General features: G+C 39.9%; 1 protein-coding gene across 1 annotated transcript; it reads left to right on the top strand.

The window, feature by feature from the left end:
• The first annotated feature begins 264 nt into the window (after positions 1-264).
• LOC143719434 (complement C2-like) lies at positions 265-14,471 on the top strand. The gene is made up of 7 exons (XM_077209782.1): positions 265-366; positions 6,294-6,410; positions 6,523-6,652; positions 12,421-12,568; positions 13,492-13,568; positions 13,719-13,810; positions 14,397-14,471. The coding sequence occupies exons 1-7, from the start codon at positions 265-267 to the stop codon at positions 14,469-14,471; spliced, it is 741 nt and encodes a 246-aa protein (XP_077065897.1).
• The last annotated feature ends 1,388 nt before the right edge of the window (positions 14,472-15,859 follow it).

The raw sequence follows: 15,859 nt of genomic DNA, 5'->3' as shown, positions 1-15,859 counted from the left end.
GATCGCTCGTGCATTCTCCGCCCACCATTCTTTCCAGGGCATCAGATCGACTATTAATTGGGAACGAGAGTTCTCTTTAGAGAGGTTCTCTCGTATTGCGTAAGTTAGCTTACGCTACGGGAAAGATTAATCTTTTCGAGATATTGAAGCCAAAAAATTATCCTTAATTTTTGAATCCATTGTCAACGCAGGGCAGCAGCTAGCAGACCTAGAGCAGGCAGTCAGTCAATTTCCTTTCTAGGAATAGAACTGGACTCTGTGGCCATGACGGCTCGTTTATTGGCACAGCGCACTTTCCAGAAGGGCAGCATCATCCCCCTGAAGACATTCCAGAGGATCCTGGGCTGTATGGCCTCAGCTGCAGCAGTGCTTCAGCTGGGCTTACTGCGCATGCGTCCGCTCCAACGCTGGCTCAATGCTCGTGTGTCTCGCCGAGCTTGGGCTGCTGGCTGCGAACAAATCAGAGTGACTCAGACCTGTATTACGGCTCTGCAGCCCTGGTTAACAGCCGACTGGTATCAGCGGGGTGTGATGATGGGAGCGGTTTCGTACCGAAAGGTCATCTCGACAGATGCGTCCAACTCAGGTTGGGGTGCGCTCCTCGAGGGCAGACCGGTCTTTGGCCCAAGTCTGGGCCAGCCACCCTCTGTATGCCTTCCCTCCGATCTCTCTGTTACCGCAGGTAATCAAGAGAATCAGGGAAACGCGCCACTCGGTGCTCCTCATAGCCCCGCGCTGGGAGAATCAGATTTGGTTCCCGGAGCTGACGCGGCTGTCACTAACAGCCCCCTGGCCGATTCTGGTGAGAACGGATCTCCTCTCGCCAGCTCGCGGCTTGATCTGGCATCCCCATCCAGAGCGCTGGTCTCTGCAAGCATAGGTGATCAACGGGTACCCGCTGCCATGCCAGAAGGAGTGATGAACACGATCACGCAGTCTAGAGATCCCTCTACTAGAAAGCTTTACGCGTCTAAATGGTCTGTGGTCTCCAAATGGTGCACCGACAAAAACCTGGACCCACGGACGTGTGGGGTCTCGTGGCTGCTCAGTTTCCTACAAGAGCTGTTGGATAAGGGGAGGTCCCCATCCACACTCAAAGTCTATGTGGCGGCCGTTGCAGCGTACGCTGAGTCGACACGCGGACGGTCACTAGGAAAAAAACGAGCTTGTCATCCGCTTCCTTAGAGGAGCCAGAAGGATGAACCCTCCGCACCCCCCGTCGGTTCCTATGTGGGATCTTTCGTTGGTCCTCGAGGCCCTGAAAGCTTTCCCCTTTGAACCACTAGACTCCGTGGAGTTAAAGTACCTATCACTCAAAAACGTTTTTCTGACAGCCCTGTCATCAGTGAAACGTGTGGGGGACTTACACGCGCTGTCTGTCAGCGCCGCGTGTCTCGAGTTCGGGCCAAATGACTCAAAAGTCATCCTCAAACCTAGACACGGCTATGTTCCTAAAGTGATTGGCACTCCCTTCAGTGCGCAGGTCATTTCTCTATCGGCTCTGCCTTCATCTGATAACGGGAGCGACATTCAGTCCAGTCAGGGCGCTGAGGGTTTACACTGCGCGCTCCGCCCCTTTCAGGCTCTCGGAGCAGCTTTTCGTTTCGTTTGGTGGGCGCACCAAGGGTCTCGCCGCCTTGAAACAAAGCCTATCCAGATGGAATGTGGACGCTATAGCAGTCGCTTACACTTCGACAGGTCTGCAATGCCCCCTGGGCATCAGGGCTCATTCCACCAGAGGCATGGCCTCATCGTGGGCATGGTCAAGCAGAATTTCTATTCACAACATATGTGTCGCGGCGGGCTGGGCCTCCCCGTCCACCTTTGTCAGGTTTTATAACCTAGAAGTTCCCGCTCTGCAGGCAAAACTTCTGTCAGTTTAAGTGAGTGGTACGTTCTGTCCAGATATGTTCGTGTGCAGGCTACTCTCACGTATAATAGCTCTTCTGGTTGAGCTGCACTATTGGGTATATGCTATATGCTTATACAGACCGGCGACGGCGCTCTGTATTCCCTATGAGTGCTTATGTACAAGTGCTGGCCCACGTTGCTGGCCGCCTTATTTCCCACTTATCTGGGTTCCCCGGAAAACCCTGGGACACATTGTGGATGCTTGGCGCGCACGGCGTTGACAAAGGGTTCCCGTAGCGTAAGCTAACTTATGCAATACGAGAGTACCTCTCGTAAGAGAACGTACCAGTTGCCTAACGTAACCCTCGGTTCTCTCTAGAAGAGGGAATGAGTCTTGCGTAACATGCCGTGCTCACGCCACGAGCGTTTTCGCTTCAGTCGATGGAAACCAGGGAATCAGCCTACGAGCCCTGCTTATATACGCTAAGCCATGCCCATACTGGCGGGCTTTGAACCTGTGAAGGCGCGGGCACCCTTCACTGGACGTGACATCACGTCGGGCTCAGTGGTAGGCTGCTGCAGTTCCCGCGGGGCAGCCTATGAGCACGCTAGACAGCCTGCTCTAGGTCTGCTAGCTGCTGCACTGCGTTGACAATGGATACAAAATTAAGGATAATTTTTTGGCTTCAATATCTCGAAAAGATGAATCTTTCCCGTAGCATAAGCTAACTTACACAATACTCGTTCCCTCTTTAAGAGAGAACCGAGGTTACGTTAGGTAACCGATACGTTCTTTGAGTTGTGAGAGGACATTAGCTGCATCAATGTTCTCAATCTTCCACTGTTTTATAACAGGAGACTTACATGACGTTTCGGGGAGAGGAGGGAAATCTACTTCAGCAGGCATAATATCGACACAATCCACCTCTGACTCGAAGTAATCATGCAAATTGTCACTCAAAAGTTTGTTTGAAACTTGCTGTTTTGTCGGTGTAGTTTTAGCAGGATTAACTTTGGCTTGGCTCATGTTCTTGTTCTTTCTTTTTTCAGATTTTCCCATTTTCAATCATTATATTCGTAGAAACAATATCCTATGCACCAAAAGAAAGATAGACGGTCTTTCTTACCGCACTACAAATCGAATTATTAGTTTGAATTTGCGAAGCTCCTCAAAGCACGTATAGTAAGAGCGCCATCTTGGCAGCCTCCCGTGGTGTTTTCTATCATGCACCGTGCACGTTTGCAATGACGTAAGGTGACGCAATCGCACCAGAGTTCGATAGAATCAAGTTGAGTGTGAAACCAGACCAACATTGCGGGGGGCGCCGGGAACAATCGCGCTCGGCTTCGGACCGCAGCAAACGAGCCCAGTGTAAAAGCCCCCTAGTCTCTCTCTTGGGTTGAAATAAAATAAATCATCAACATCTAAACCTCTGTTAATTCTCAAACAGAACTATAGATGTATGACAGAAATAAAGTCAGTCTGGTTAGTAATAAGTGAAGCTGGTAATACTGTTTGTGGAGTTGTTTAATCCTCCTCTGCTGAGATCTTCAGAGATTTAATGTTTGTTATCTTCAGTTGATCTAAGGCTGTGGCTGAAGTAGTTATTTTGTTTCTGCTCGTCGCTTCTCTTTTTTCTGTTCTTGTTGTTTCTCTAAATTGACATTGCCTAAATTCCCTTGCGTGACACTTCACATTTGATGTTATTGGTTTTAATTAATCATGTTCCTTCTTGGGTTTTGTTATTAGTTATGTACATTTGGGATTTGTATTACATTATATATTGTTTAATGGATATTAATGGCATTTTTTTGGAGTCATGTGTGTATCAACATGATGGTGTTTTGTATTTGTGTGTCACACTCTGCACCTTCTTTATATTAACATGTGCCTCAGCTTGTGTCAAATGGTGATGAACTTTGAATCATCATGTGTTTTTTTTTACAGCCTGCATTATTATGGTGGTTATCAGTATAATATTAAGATATAAAGCAGATTTTAATACTCTAGTGAAAGTGAATGATGACGTTTATCATTTAATGAAATATAAGGGTTGTCCTGTGGAAACTAAAGAGTTACTACTATATTCTTTTTGGTAAAGTACTGGGAACCACATATGATGTTTTTTTTAACCACACATTTAACCCTATGATGGTCTTCGGGGGCTATTGGACCCCAAATGACTTTTGCTCAAATAAAAAAAAATGTTCTCTTTGTCCAAATGGTTTGAAACTTTCTACGGCTCTCAACACTTTCTAGATCTACAACAAATTATAATTTTTTTTATGATATCTGTTTTTATGTTGGCGTGACAAAAATAGTCACACTCGTGGTCTTCGCGGTCTATTGGACCCCGCAATCAAAATAGACAAAATAACATCATCAAAATCAGAAACAACGTAGAACACATAGACAGAAATGACAGAAATAAAGTGGCACACTTCCAACAATGCAAAAAACATCCACAATCCAAAATTATCATGCTCACCACAGGCGTACACACACACACAAACACACACATAAAGAGGAATACATTTATACAGGAATACATACAGACTATAAAAACTGTTCTCTTATCATTTGTAAAATAAAATAATCTAAAATGCAGAACCACCAGAAAAAATAAATTGGTAACACTTAGACGCATTGAAAATGTGCGTGCGCAAACACACAGACACACACACACACACACACACACACACACACACACACACACACACACACACACACACACACACACACACACACACACACACACACACACACACACACACACAGACACACAAACACACACACACAGAAATACATTTGTAAGGCTATAAAAAGTCTTATAATTTGTCAAATAAAATCATACAAAATGAAGAACCACCTCAAAAATAAATTGGTGACACTGTACACATAAAAATAAAAATAAAATGTACACACACACACACCCTGTGTTTGCTCCAACCCTGTCTGCAGGTTTGGCACTTCACTGTTGTGGTTGTTTTTGTGTGTGCTGTGTTTTTTCAGTACAAAAAATGCAAAATTTTGACAAAAATTATTTTATTTTTGTTATAATTGTGATTTTATAATATTTAGATATGAATCCAACTGAATCCAACTTTAGAAACTATATCTTTCAGTAATTCAAATAGCAAATAGCATATAATGGAGCTCTATAGCCATCTAGTGGTTAAAGTGATTTATTACAAATTTTAATCTGTATTTTCCAAAAAATGGGCAAAAATCTTACATTAAACCTTGTAAAATTATCCATGGTATCCCCAGGAATGAAAGTTAGAAATCTGGGTCTTTTATAAAGTTTATTTAACATAAAATGCTGTTTTTTTTGTAAAAATCCTATTTAATTAAATATTTATTTATTTATTTATTTATAGAAATTTTTTAAAAATCATAAATTCTACAAAAACTGCACAAATGTTGAGTAAAAACATTAATGAACCGAGTAAAATTATATTTGTTAAAAAAAAAATATTGTTCGGTTACAAAATTAAATGTTGTTGTCTGGGGTCCAATAGACCCCGAAGACCACGAGTGTGATTTTTTTTTGAAGACCATCAGAGAGTTAAGTCCTGCTGATGTTTTTTTGTTTTGTTTTTCGTCCAAAGTAAGGATTCTACCATATTTTTTTACGGTAAAATGCTGGCAACCAACCCTGACGTTTTTCTACCATAAATTTCACAGTTTTTTTTACATTGTGTTTTTTTTTTTGCCCGTAAATTTAAGCCCCATAAAACATAAAAGGTTGCCACCATATTTTCTACGGTAAAATACTGGCAACCACAGCTGCCAGTTTTTTACAGTGTAAAAAAAGAGCTTTTTGGCAGCAAAGCCACCAGATGGGTTTGGGGAAAACAGGAATAAACAGTACCCCATGTCCACGGTTAAATATACTGCTGGATCTTTAATCTTGAGGGCCTATTTTTTGCTGGAGATCCTAGACATTGGTCAATTATAGGTCGAAGAGATTCTTTATGGAGGAACAGTCTCTGATCTTTTGTCAGTTGTTCTCCGAGCTATAGGAGGAAACTCAGAGCTGTTATCTTGGCACAAGGATGTTATATAAAATAAAAAGGTTTATTGGCAACAATTAAAAATTGCCAAAAATGATGGCCAACTTGTTTTGGAGAAAATCATTTACTTCATAGTGTGATTTCAATTATTTTCCTACAATGAACGGTTAGATTTTTAAATGAAAGATCAAAAGGATAAACAATGCAGATTTAAATTTACAGCCATATTTGATCATATTCACCAGGGGTGCCAATAATTCTGACCACAACTGTAGGTAGTGTAAGCAAGCTAGTTCATCATACATTATTTACCTGTGGGTGTGTTTTGTGTAGCAGTGTGGTTGTGCAAGCCCTGATCCAAGGTTTCAAAAAAATACAGCCTTTTTTTCTTAGTTTTACCAGTTGTGTGCATTTATGTTTCATAGACGTGTTTGTGTTTGGATTGTGTTGTGACTAAGTGTGGATTGGCACAAGAGCAAGATGACCAAGACGAGCAAGAGAAGACCACTTACACCAGACCCTGGCATGTCAATGTTTGCTGGGTTAGTAAATTTATATCAAGAGTTTAATGATTTAATAAAACTTGAGATAAAGACTTCTATAAAAGCACTGCTTTCAGATGGTAGATCATATTTTACTTTTTTTGTCATCCAGAGAGCTGAAAAATGCAAAGGGAGTCTAGTGACTAAGAGCATGGTATTGACAGCTGCACACTGCTTTATAAAGGTGAATACAGATGAATCTGTATCATTTGCCAGTGCTGATGACATAACAGTTCACCATGGTAAGAATTGTTGCTTTAGTCAACAATGTTATGGAATGATTCAAGGTGACTCATGCTACTCAGAGAGTATCTCTTATAAGTCCGCTAAAAAATCAAAGCCAAATCGAAGAAAGTGTTGTGAACTTTTTCTTCTCAAGTGTAGAAAAGATAGAGTTGCAGACCAGGAGATTGTTGAGGTATAAGTTCTTTATTTCGTCGCTGTAGTCCTCTCAATCAAGTCTAACTAAGGGAACTTTACATTGTAGTTTATATACATTTCAAGGGGGAGGGATTGCATATAGGTGGAGACTTTTCTGAAAACAAAGCAAATGTAAATAAGGTATACAGATTGTGGAACCTGCTCAGCATGAGACACGAGAACAGGAAAGACATAGACTTCTCGTACTGAGATGAGACAAATGGTCTCAGTAATAAAATAACAGGTGTTCAAACTTGCTCAGCATGACTCTTCACCCGGTAAAACAATGAGAACAGGAAAAGCCTAGCCTTCTCGTAATGAGATGGGACAGTCAGGAATATCCTGCTGGGAACCCCTACCATTTGCAGAGATTTCCTGGTCTCATCATTTATAAACTTTCTCAATATAAAATACTATTGTATTGGAAATCTAAATTAAACATTTAAATAAATTTGTAATCCTACATTTCCCCCTTTGAGAGTTCTAAATAACTCTCACAAAATACAAATTTAGACACTTAAAAGTTAAATTCTTGTAACTTGTGATCATTACAGGCTCATGCTTCTGTGTTGCTGTTTCTGCAATTGCATGCTGACACAGAAACAAACATGCAAATTTAGGGTCCGTGAAGTTCTTAAGGGTAATAGTCTTTTCTGTTTGGAACTGTCATTTCTTTGTGAGGGGCGTGAGTCATTTGTTGAATGAAACACTTGATACTGTGGACGCATAGATAGTACGCTATTAGAAGAAATAACAGCAGAATTGCTATTTCCTTTATCCACAGCCAGGGTTTCCCAATCAAGTTTCCGAACCATGAAAAATTAACTTCAGTCATCTGGTGTAATTTTGCTGAAAGATCAAGAATGTCTTGTTGGATTTTGTTCAAGTTCTCTGTTGGATCCATTAACCCGGTGCAGCACTCAGGTCTGATGATGGTGCAGGCTCCTCCTTGCGTTGCTAGAATGTAATCTAAGGCCACTCTGTTCTGTAAGATCATTATCTTGTGCGAAGCGAGAGTGTCTGTGATGTTACTGGTACGACAATCTTGATCATGTTGATGGATGACTGAACGTTTCATATGTGAGTCTCTGCGTTGTGTATTTTTTTCTTTTTCTTTTCTTTATCCTTTTGTGATAGTTGGCTCAGAAGTGGCTCAAGTTGTTTCTTGAGGTTTTCTTGTGGCTTCATACGCAGATGACGAGGTCAGTGCGTATGGGTCTCGGGAAGTCATCAGTGGTATCTGCACAGAGTAAGAAAGAAAACAAAAGACAGGAGAGCAGTATTTGTTCAAACACTAGGGTTGTAAACTTTTCCGAGTCTGCTAAGCAGTAGAGCAGTATTTGTTCAAACACTAGGGTTGTAAACTTTTTCTGGGTCTGCTATTGTCGTTCCATCTCTCCCTATTTCTTAATTCCTTTGACACCTAAAGAACAGTGAGGTAAGGATGGACTAGGATAGGGCCTATGAGGGAAGTCTTCACCCCAGGGTTAACCCCCGAAGCCTATTGCATTCGGTTCTTCCCGGGGCTCCTCACTGGTTCTGTGTCCTAACCTATCCCTGTTGGTGCAGGAACAACCTTTCAGTGTGACACATGAGTCTAGGTTTTCCTTCCCTGACACAATACTGCAGCTGCTGTAATCAACATCACTTGATGTGGCCCATGTCACTTTGGTTCTAATGGAGGAAACGTCTTTGTACAGATCAATTATTGATTCAGGAGGCATAATTTTCTTCTGTGCTGCACTACCTGAACACACTTGTACAGTTGCATAGAAACAAGACTGTTTAGCTGCCATATCAGCAAGAGCATTACCTTTAGCTTCTGTAGTATTAGTTGTGAGATGTGCTTTCACTTTGATCACTGCTAATTTCTTTGGAAGTTTCATGGAAAACATTAGATCTTTCACTAATTCAGCATGCTTAATGGGGGATCCAGCAGAAGTTAGAAACTGTCTGGTTTGCCAAATGACACCAAAATCATGAATTACCCCAAAAGCATATCTGGAATCTGTGTAGATATTAGCAACTGATCCTGAAGCTAGCGTGCATGCTCTTGTTAGGGCTACTAGTTCTGCAGCTTGAGCTGAAAAATGATCTGGAAGACGTCCTGAAGCTAACACTTCCGTGGTGGACGTTACTGCATAACCTGCTCGTCTGTTACCTTTTTCTTTTACTTCACTCATAGGTGTATATGTAAGCGTAACACAATCGTGAGTAATTTCTCCTTCATCCTCTAACAAAACTTCAGTCATAGCAGACATCATACATGAGGACGGATTTGTGACAGGTGCACGCTGTAAGACAATATTTGGCATTATTGTGGACACTGCATGAGGGCTTTTTTTACGTTTACGGTCTGACCTAACACTACTAATGATGAAAGGCCTGTGCTGTAAAATAACATTTAAGGCTGTGAGTCTACTTTAACCAGAGTCCCCCAAAGGAAAAACTGAGATAGTCACTTTCCTTTTGTTCTATTAAACAAAAACAGAAGTCTTTTATCTCTGTTGCAAGTTAGTGGGGAAATAAAGCACTCACAGCCCAAATGGTTAACACGTCAACCAGCTGCCCCAGTTTAATGATGAGGGGAGGGGCTGCTTCATAGTAGCAAGCAGACTGAGTAGGAGCTGAGTAACATTGTTAACTTGTTTAAAGTTCTTTTTGTTTTTCCTACACTCTTTTCCCCAATGTCCATGTTTACCACAATAATAACAACTACTGCCCTCTCTCTTAGGACATTTGCGTTTCTGTTGATTCTCTGTGTTGACCTTAAAGGATGCTGTTGCAATTTTTAATCTTTCCTTGACATCAGAGTCTCTTTCCCATGCAGCCAAACTGTCTAAGTTGTTTTGTATGGTTCTAGTGGACCATGTTAAGTCTAAGAAAGGCAATGCTTTTCTATGTTCTGACAACAGACCATCAAACCATGTGCGAACTAGGGGACCATTATCTTCTAGCACCTTCTCTGAAGTGCCAGCTATACCACTGTATGCTGCTGCTGACTGGCAAAATCTTTGAGTGTATTCACTAACAGTTTCACCCTTCTTCTGTAAAGAACTAATGATCTTCGACCAGTCAATTTTAGGTCCAACAATGTTCTACAACGCTTTCAGAACTCCCTCTCTCAATTCATCTTTTCTGGCATGTTGTAGTTCAGAAGTAACAGCAGACTCAAAACTGTTGAATTCAGATTCAGTTAGAATTTGTGACATCAGCTGTGTGACTTCTGCCAACGACATGTCGTAAAGACGCATTTTACTGATCAATGCCCTTCTAAATTCAGAAACATCAGTGCGTACTGAAGGTAAGCTTTGGGATAGTCTTTCTATATCTCTAGGTCCGAGTGCTTTGGCAACAGTTTGGTTTTGGACAACAGAAGAGTTGGTAGGAACACTTTCAGTTCCCTCAATTCCCTGAGATCTTCTTGCGACACATACCTTTACTGAATCTACAGGCTTATCAGTTACTGATGGGATGTCTACATCTGTTTCAAAGAATGCTTTTAAGTCAGGATAAGTTTCATCTGACTGTTGGTCTTCTGAGTCACATTTGGTTGAGGCCTTGTTATGGCCCACCTTAGTGTGCATTTGTTTGTTCTGTTCTTTTAATTTAGCTATACACCTAGATTGTTCTTGTGCAATGGATAAGCTAAATTCCCTATGGCAACAGATTATGCCTTTCATGTTTTTCTTTCTGATACATGCACCTAACACCTTCTTGCATTCTTCAATAGACCAAATCTTATCTGGATGAATATCATATTTCTGTGTTAGTTCTTGTCTAACTTTTTCAGTGACTATTAGATCCATCTGTTCTCCTAACAGTGTTTTAAATTCGCTATCTGACCACAAAGGATTAGCAAGACCACCTTTTTTAGTTGTGGAGATTAGTCTAGCACTTTTCTTAATCATTTTGTGGATTTCTTTGTTACCACACAAACAAAGACACTAAAACTTCTCTGATCAAAAGAGTCTACACTTATGTCACAGATCTAACTGTTGATAAACCTTCCTTGTTACCAACACATCACATTTAACTTCCCTGCCAGAAACAGAGGATGAAACACAAAATATTAGCACGTTACGCTAATCTTCCCTGAAAGAAACGGAAAGGATCTTTCACCTTCCTAACTTTTTAGAGGATAAAACCAAATTACTAGCATGTATTGCTAACTCTTCCCTGCCTGAAACAGAGGATCAAACTTTCCTCTCTAAAAGAAAAACTTTTAAAAGGGTAACCAAAATAAATAGCCTGTAAGACTACCTCTTCTCTGCTTGCACAGAGGCTAACAATATTTTAACTTGAATGCTAAAATCTTCCCTGTCTGCACAGAGGATACCAACAACTTCCCTGACTATTCAGAGGATCAAACTCTCTTCTCTAAAAGAAATTTTTTAGAGGGTAACACCACAAGGTAACAAACAACAAAACAAATAATTAGCAAAATAATACTAATCTTCCCTGCCTGACACAGAGGATATCTTTTTAACATGTGATGTTAAAAACGTCCCTGCCTGAACAGAGGATATATTTTCATCTTTAAAAGACAACTTTTAAAGGATAACTTTAGGTAATCAAACACTACAGCTGTCTGATAACTCTTTCTCTGACGGCGCAGAGGCACAAAATTCGTACTGGTCTGCAGTTGTTCTTTGAATAGAGTGAAACTCACCAAATCTTTAGTTGTACGGAAAGATTACGTCTGGAACTCAGTCAGAAAGATAATTCTTTGTTGAAATCTTTGTTGAGCTTGAAGTTTCAAAATTCAGTCTGGAATTCAGTCAAAGTTCATTCTTTGTTGAGATTCTTTTTTTTTTTGAGCTTGAAGTTTCAAGATTCAGTCTGGAATTCAGTCTTTGTTGAAATCTTTTGTTGAGATTCAGTTCTGGATTCAGGTGTTTCAGCTCCATCCAGCTCACGGCACCATCTGTTGTGAACTTTTTCTTCTCAAGTGTAGAAAAGATAGAGTTGCAGACCAGGAGATTGTTGAGGTATAAGTTCTTTATTTCGTCGCTGTAGTCCTCTCAATCAAGTCTAACTAAGGGAACTTTACATTGTAGTTTATATACATTTCAAGGGGGAGGGATTGCATATAGGTGGAGACTTTTCTGAAAACAAAGCAAATGTAAATAAGGTATACAGATTGTGGAACCTGCTCAGCATGAGACACGAGAACAGGAAAGACATAGACTTCTCGTACTGAGATGAGACAAATGGTCTCAGTAATAAAATAACAGGTGTTCAAACTTGCTCAGCATGACTCTTCACCCGGTAAAACAATGAGAACAGGAAAAGCCTAGCCTTCTCGTAATGAGATGGGACAGTCAGGAATATCCTGCTGGGAACACCTACCATTTGCAGAGATTTCCTGGTCTCATCATTTATAAACTTTCTCAATATAAAATACTATTGTATTGGAAATCTAAATTAAACATTTAAATAAATTTGTAATCCTACAAAAGTTTAAATAAAAAAAATATATATATAATTGTGAATTTATGTTGATTGTATACTGTCATGCACAGACGCTAAACTACATTGATTATACTTTTTTATACAAACTATACTTTGCTTCAATTCTCTTACAAAGGTATTGGTGAAGTTAAAGCTATGGAGTTGATTCTTCATCCACTTTTTAATTTGAGAGGCCTTAAGGACAAAAATGTAAAGGAGTTTTATGATTACGACATTGCTCTGGTTAGGATGAGAGAAAACATTACGATATCTTTGATGGCAAGGTAAGATTCAACTACCCATTCCTTGGATATATATTTAGATGCTTGCAAACCTATTCTGCAGTCAAAAAAATGATGTATTGGCTTTACTAAACTTTTTTATGTAAAAAGGTTCCACCGGTTCCACATTACTGGGTTTCGTTAAACAAACATAATTTGTTCATGTAACTTATAGTTGCTCTACAATGGCAGTGCTGCAATAATCCATAAGGTAAACTTAACTCAGAATTTGGCTTCTGTATGAGTTCAGTGATTCAGGTCAAATGATTGTGATATAATGATTATGTTAAAACACAACCAACATCTACAGATCACATTTTCTATTTGATTATCTGGCTATTGTAACTCAGATACAGCAGCCAGACAAAATATAAAGTTAATAATGTGGGGGTCAAGAGCCCAACTAAAACAAACACTGATAACCATATTGGTGACCTGAAATTCCGGTTTTCTCCTTCAGTGATTCTGCTTGTTAACATCAGGTGTCTTCAATAATGCTCAATCATCAATCAATTATTCACTTAATTATCTCATTAACTTTAACACTGCTCCAGTGTTCATTTAACACCCAGCTCAGAGTTTAATTGGGCCGCTTAAAATGACTTTCATGATGTTGAAGTTATTCGTTAAACAAAGTATGTTTGTTTAACGAAACCCAGTTATGTGGAACCGGTGGAACCTTTTTACATAAAAAAGTTTAGTAAAGCCAACACATCATTTTTTTGAGTGTTTTGTTTTTATCTTAAATGTTTGCTATAAGTAAATAAATAAGGCTTATAAACAGCTGTTGAGATGGTATTCTCAGTTGAAACGGAGTAAAGACTTGGACCAAAAACAGTATTCCATATGTCATGGCTTAACAAGCAGACTGCCTTGGAGTTCTGTATGGCCAATTAATGCTTTACATCTTATAACTTTCTACACAGGCCCATTTATTTACCTTGTACCAAATCATCAAACCGGGCTCTCAGAATGGATCTAGACTCCACGTGTGACGAGCACAGTGAGTATTTATAAAATTCAATTAATATATTTCTATGAAGATTTATAGTGAATAACATCAAAGTTCAAAACATACTCAAACTCATAATCCTTAGCTAAAAGATTAAAAAAAATATTCTATGATGAAATGATTATTTGTGTGCATGACCAGAGAGATCTCTGCTCCACCTGGAAGAGACTCCGGCTCACTTCATCAGACAGGGAACTCGTCGATCAGACACCCACATTCATAGTGGTGCAAAAGTGAGTGCTGTCCTTACAAAATTAGAACACTTTAATATGTGTTGTGCCTTTATTAGATAATACAGTGTATATGAGTCAGAAAACAACAGGGAGTTGTTCTCACTGGCCATTCAATAAGTACACTTTGCTAGTACTAGGTTAGACATGTTTTTTCCTTCAGAACTTAATCCTTTGTTGCATAGATTCAACAAGATGCTGGAAACATTCCTCAGAGATTTTGGTCCATATTGACATGATTGCATCACACAGTTGCTGATTTGTCAACTGCATATCCAAGATGCTAATCTTCCGTTTCAGCACATGCCAAAAGGGCTCTTTTGGATTGAGATCTGGTGACTTTGGGGGCCATTCGAGTTTAGTGAACTCATTTTCGTGTTCAAGAAACCAGTTTCCCTCACACCACAGCCTAAACCATTGATACAAGGCAGGATGAATCTATGCTTTCAAGTTTTTGCAGGAGACCCATCTAAATGTTGCAGGAGAAATTGAGACTAGCAGACCAGGCAACGTTTTTCCAATCTTCTATTCTTAGGTTTTATTGAGCTGATGTGAATTGCAGCCTCAGTTTCCTGTTTTTGGTGTTAAGGGAAAATGTAACAAAGAGATGAGAGAGACCATGGGGAGCCCCAGCTCAAGAAAGAATATTGCCAACCAAAGGTAAAACTGAAGCGTAATTCATTAAAACAGGGAAAAAAGGGAATAAAAGCTTCAGGAGGGAGCAAAAATAATAAACAAAACTATCCTAACTAAATTTTAATCTTCTTAATTACCTATAACAAAAATAAAGTGAAAAGAAAAACATCAAAACTTCAGGTGTCTACAATCAGCACCTGAAGAGAAAATAAAGCGGGAAAACACAAAAGCAACAGTCAGAATTGTGAAAATTCTGTAAACTATTTTGAGTTTCAAAATGCTAGAAAAGATGACTTGAGAGATAGTTATGAGAGCGTTAAAAAGCATTGTTGGACCAAAAGTGGACTGGTCAAAGATAACTAGTTGTGTACAGAAGAAGAATGAAACTGTTAGTCAGTACACAGAAATATTTTGTCAGTCAGCTGCTGCATACAGTGGTATAGCGGACACTTCAGAGAAGGTGTTAAATGATAATGGCCCCTTAGCTCGCACATGGTGTGATGGTCTTTTGTCAGAGCATAGAAATGCATTGCATTTCTTAAATGTCACATGGGTCACTAGAACCCTGCAAAACAACTTGGACAGTTTAGTTACTTGGGAAAGAAACTCTGATGTCAAGGCAAGAGTGAAAATTGCAGCAGCATCCTTTAAGGTCAACGCAGAGAAGCAACAGAAACGCAAATGTCCTAAGAGAGAGGGCAGCAGTTGTTATTATTGTGGTAAACATGGACATTGGGGAAAAGAGTGTAGAAAAAACAAAAAGAATGTTAGAGAAACTAACAATGTAACTCAGCTTCTGCTCAGCCTGCTGGCTCCTCTGAAGCAGCCCCTCCCCTCGTCATTAAGCTCGTTGGGCGGCTGTTTTAGTTGTTAACCAGTTGGGCTGTGAGTGCTTAATTTCCCCACTAACTTACAACAGAGATAAAAGACTTCTGTTTTTGTTTAATAGAACAAAAGGAAAGTAACTATCTCAGTTTCTCCTTTGGGGGACACTGGTTAAAGTAGACTCACAGCCTTAAATGTTATTTTACAGCACAGGCCTTTCATCATTAATAGTGTTAGGTCAGACTGTAAACGTAAAAAAAGCCATCATGCAGTGTCCACAATAATGCCGAATATTGTCTTACAGCTTGCACCTGTCACGAATCCGTCCTCATGTACAATGTCTGCTATGACTGAAGTTTTGTTAGAGGATGAAGGAGAAATTACTACAGACGAGCAGGTTATGCAGTAACGTCCATCACGGAAGTGTTAGCTTCAGGACGTCTTCCAGATCATTTTTCAGCTCAAGCTGCAGAACTAGTAGCCCCAACAAGAGCATGCACACTAGCTTCAGGATCAGTTGCTAATATCTACACAGATTCCAGATATGCTTTTGGGGTAATTCATGATTTTGGTGTCATTTGGCAAACCAGA

Source organism: Siphateles boraxobius, unplaced genomic scaffold (assembly GCF_051911475.1).
Source record: "Siphateles boraxobius isolate OS27281-9 unplaced genomic scaffold, OSU_SipBor_1 63, whole genome shotgun sequence".
Classification (NCBI taxonomy): Eukaryota; Metazoa; Chordata; class Actinopteri; order Cypriniformes; family Leuciscidae; genus Siphateles; species Siphateles boraxobius.
Note: the sequence above shows the minus strand (reverse complement) of the source record. Positions and strands in the feature narration are given on the sequence as shown.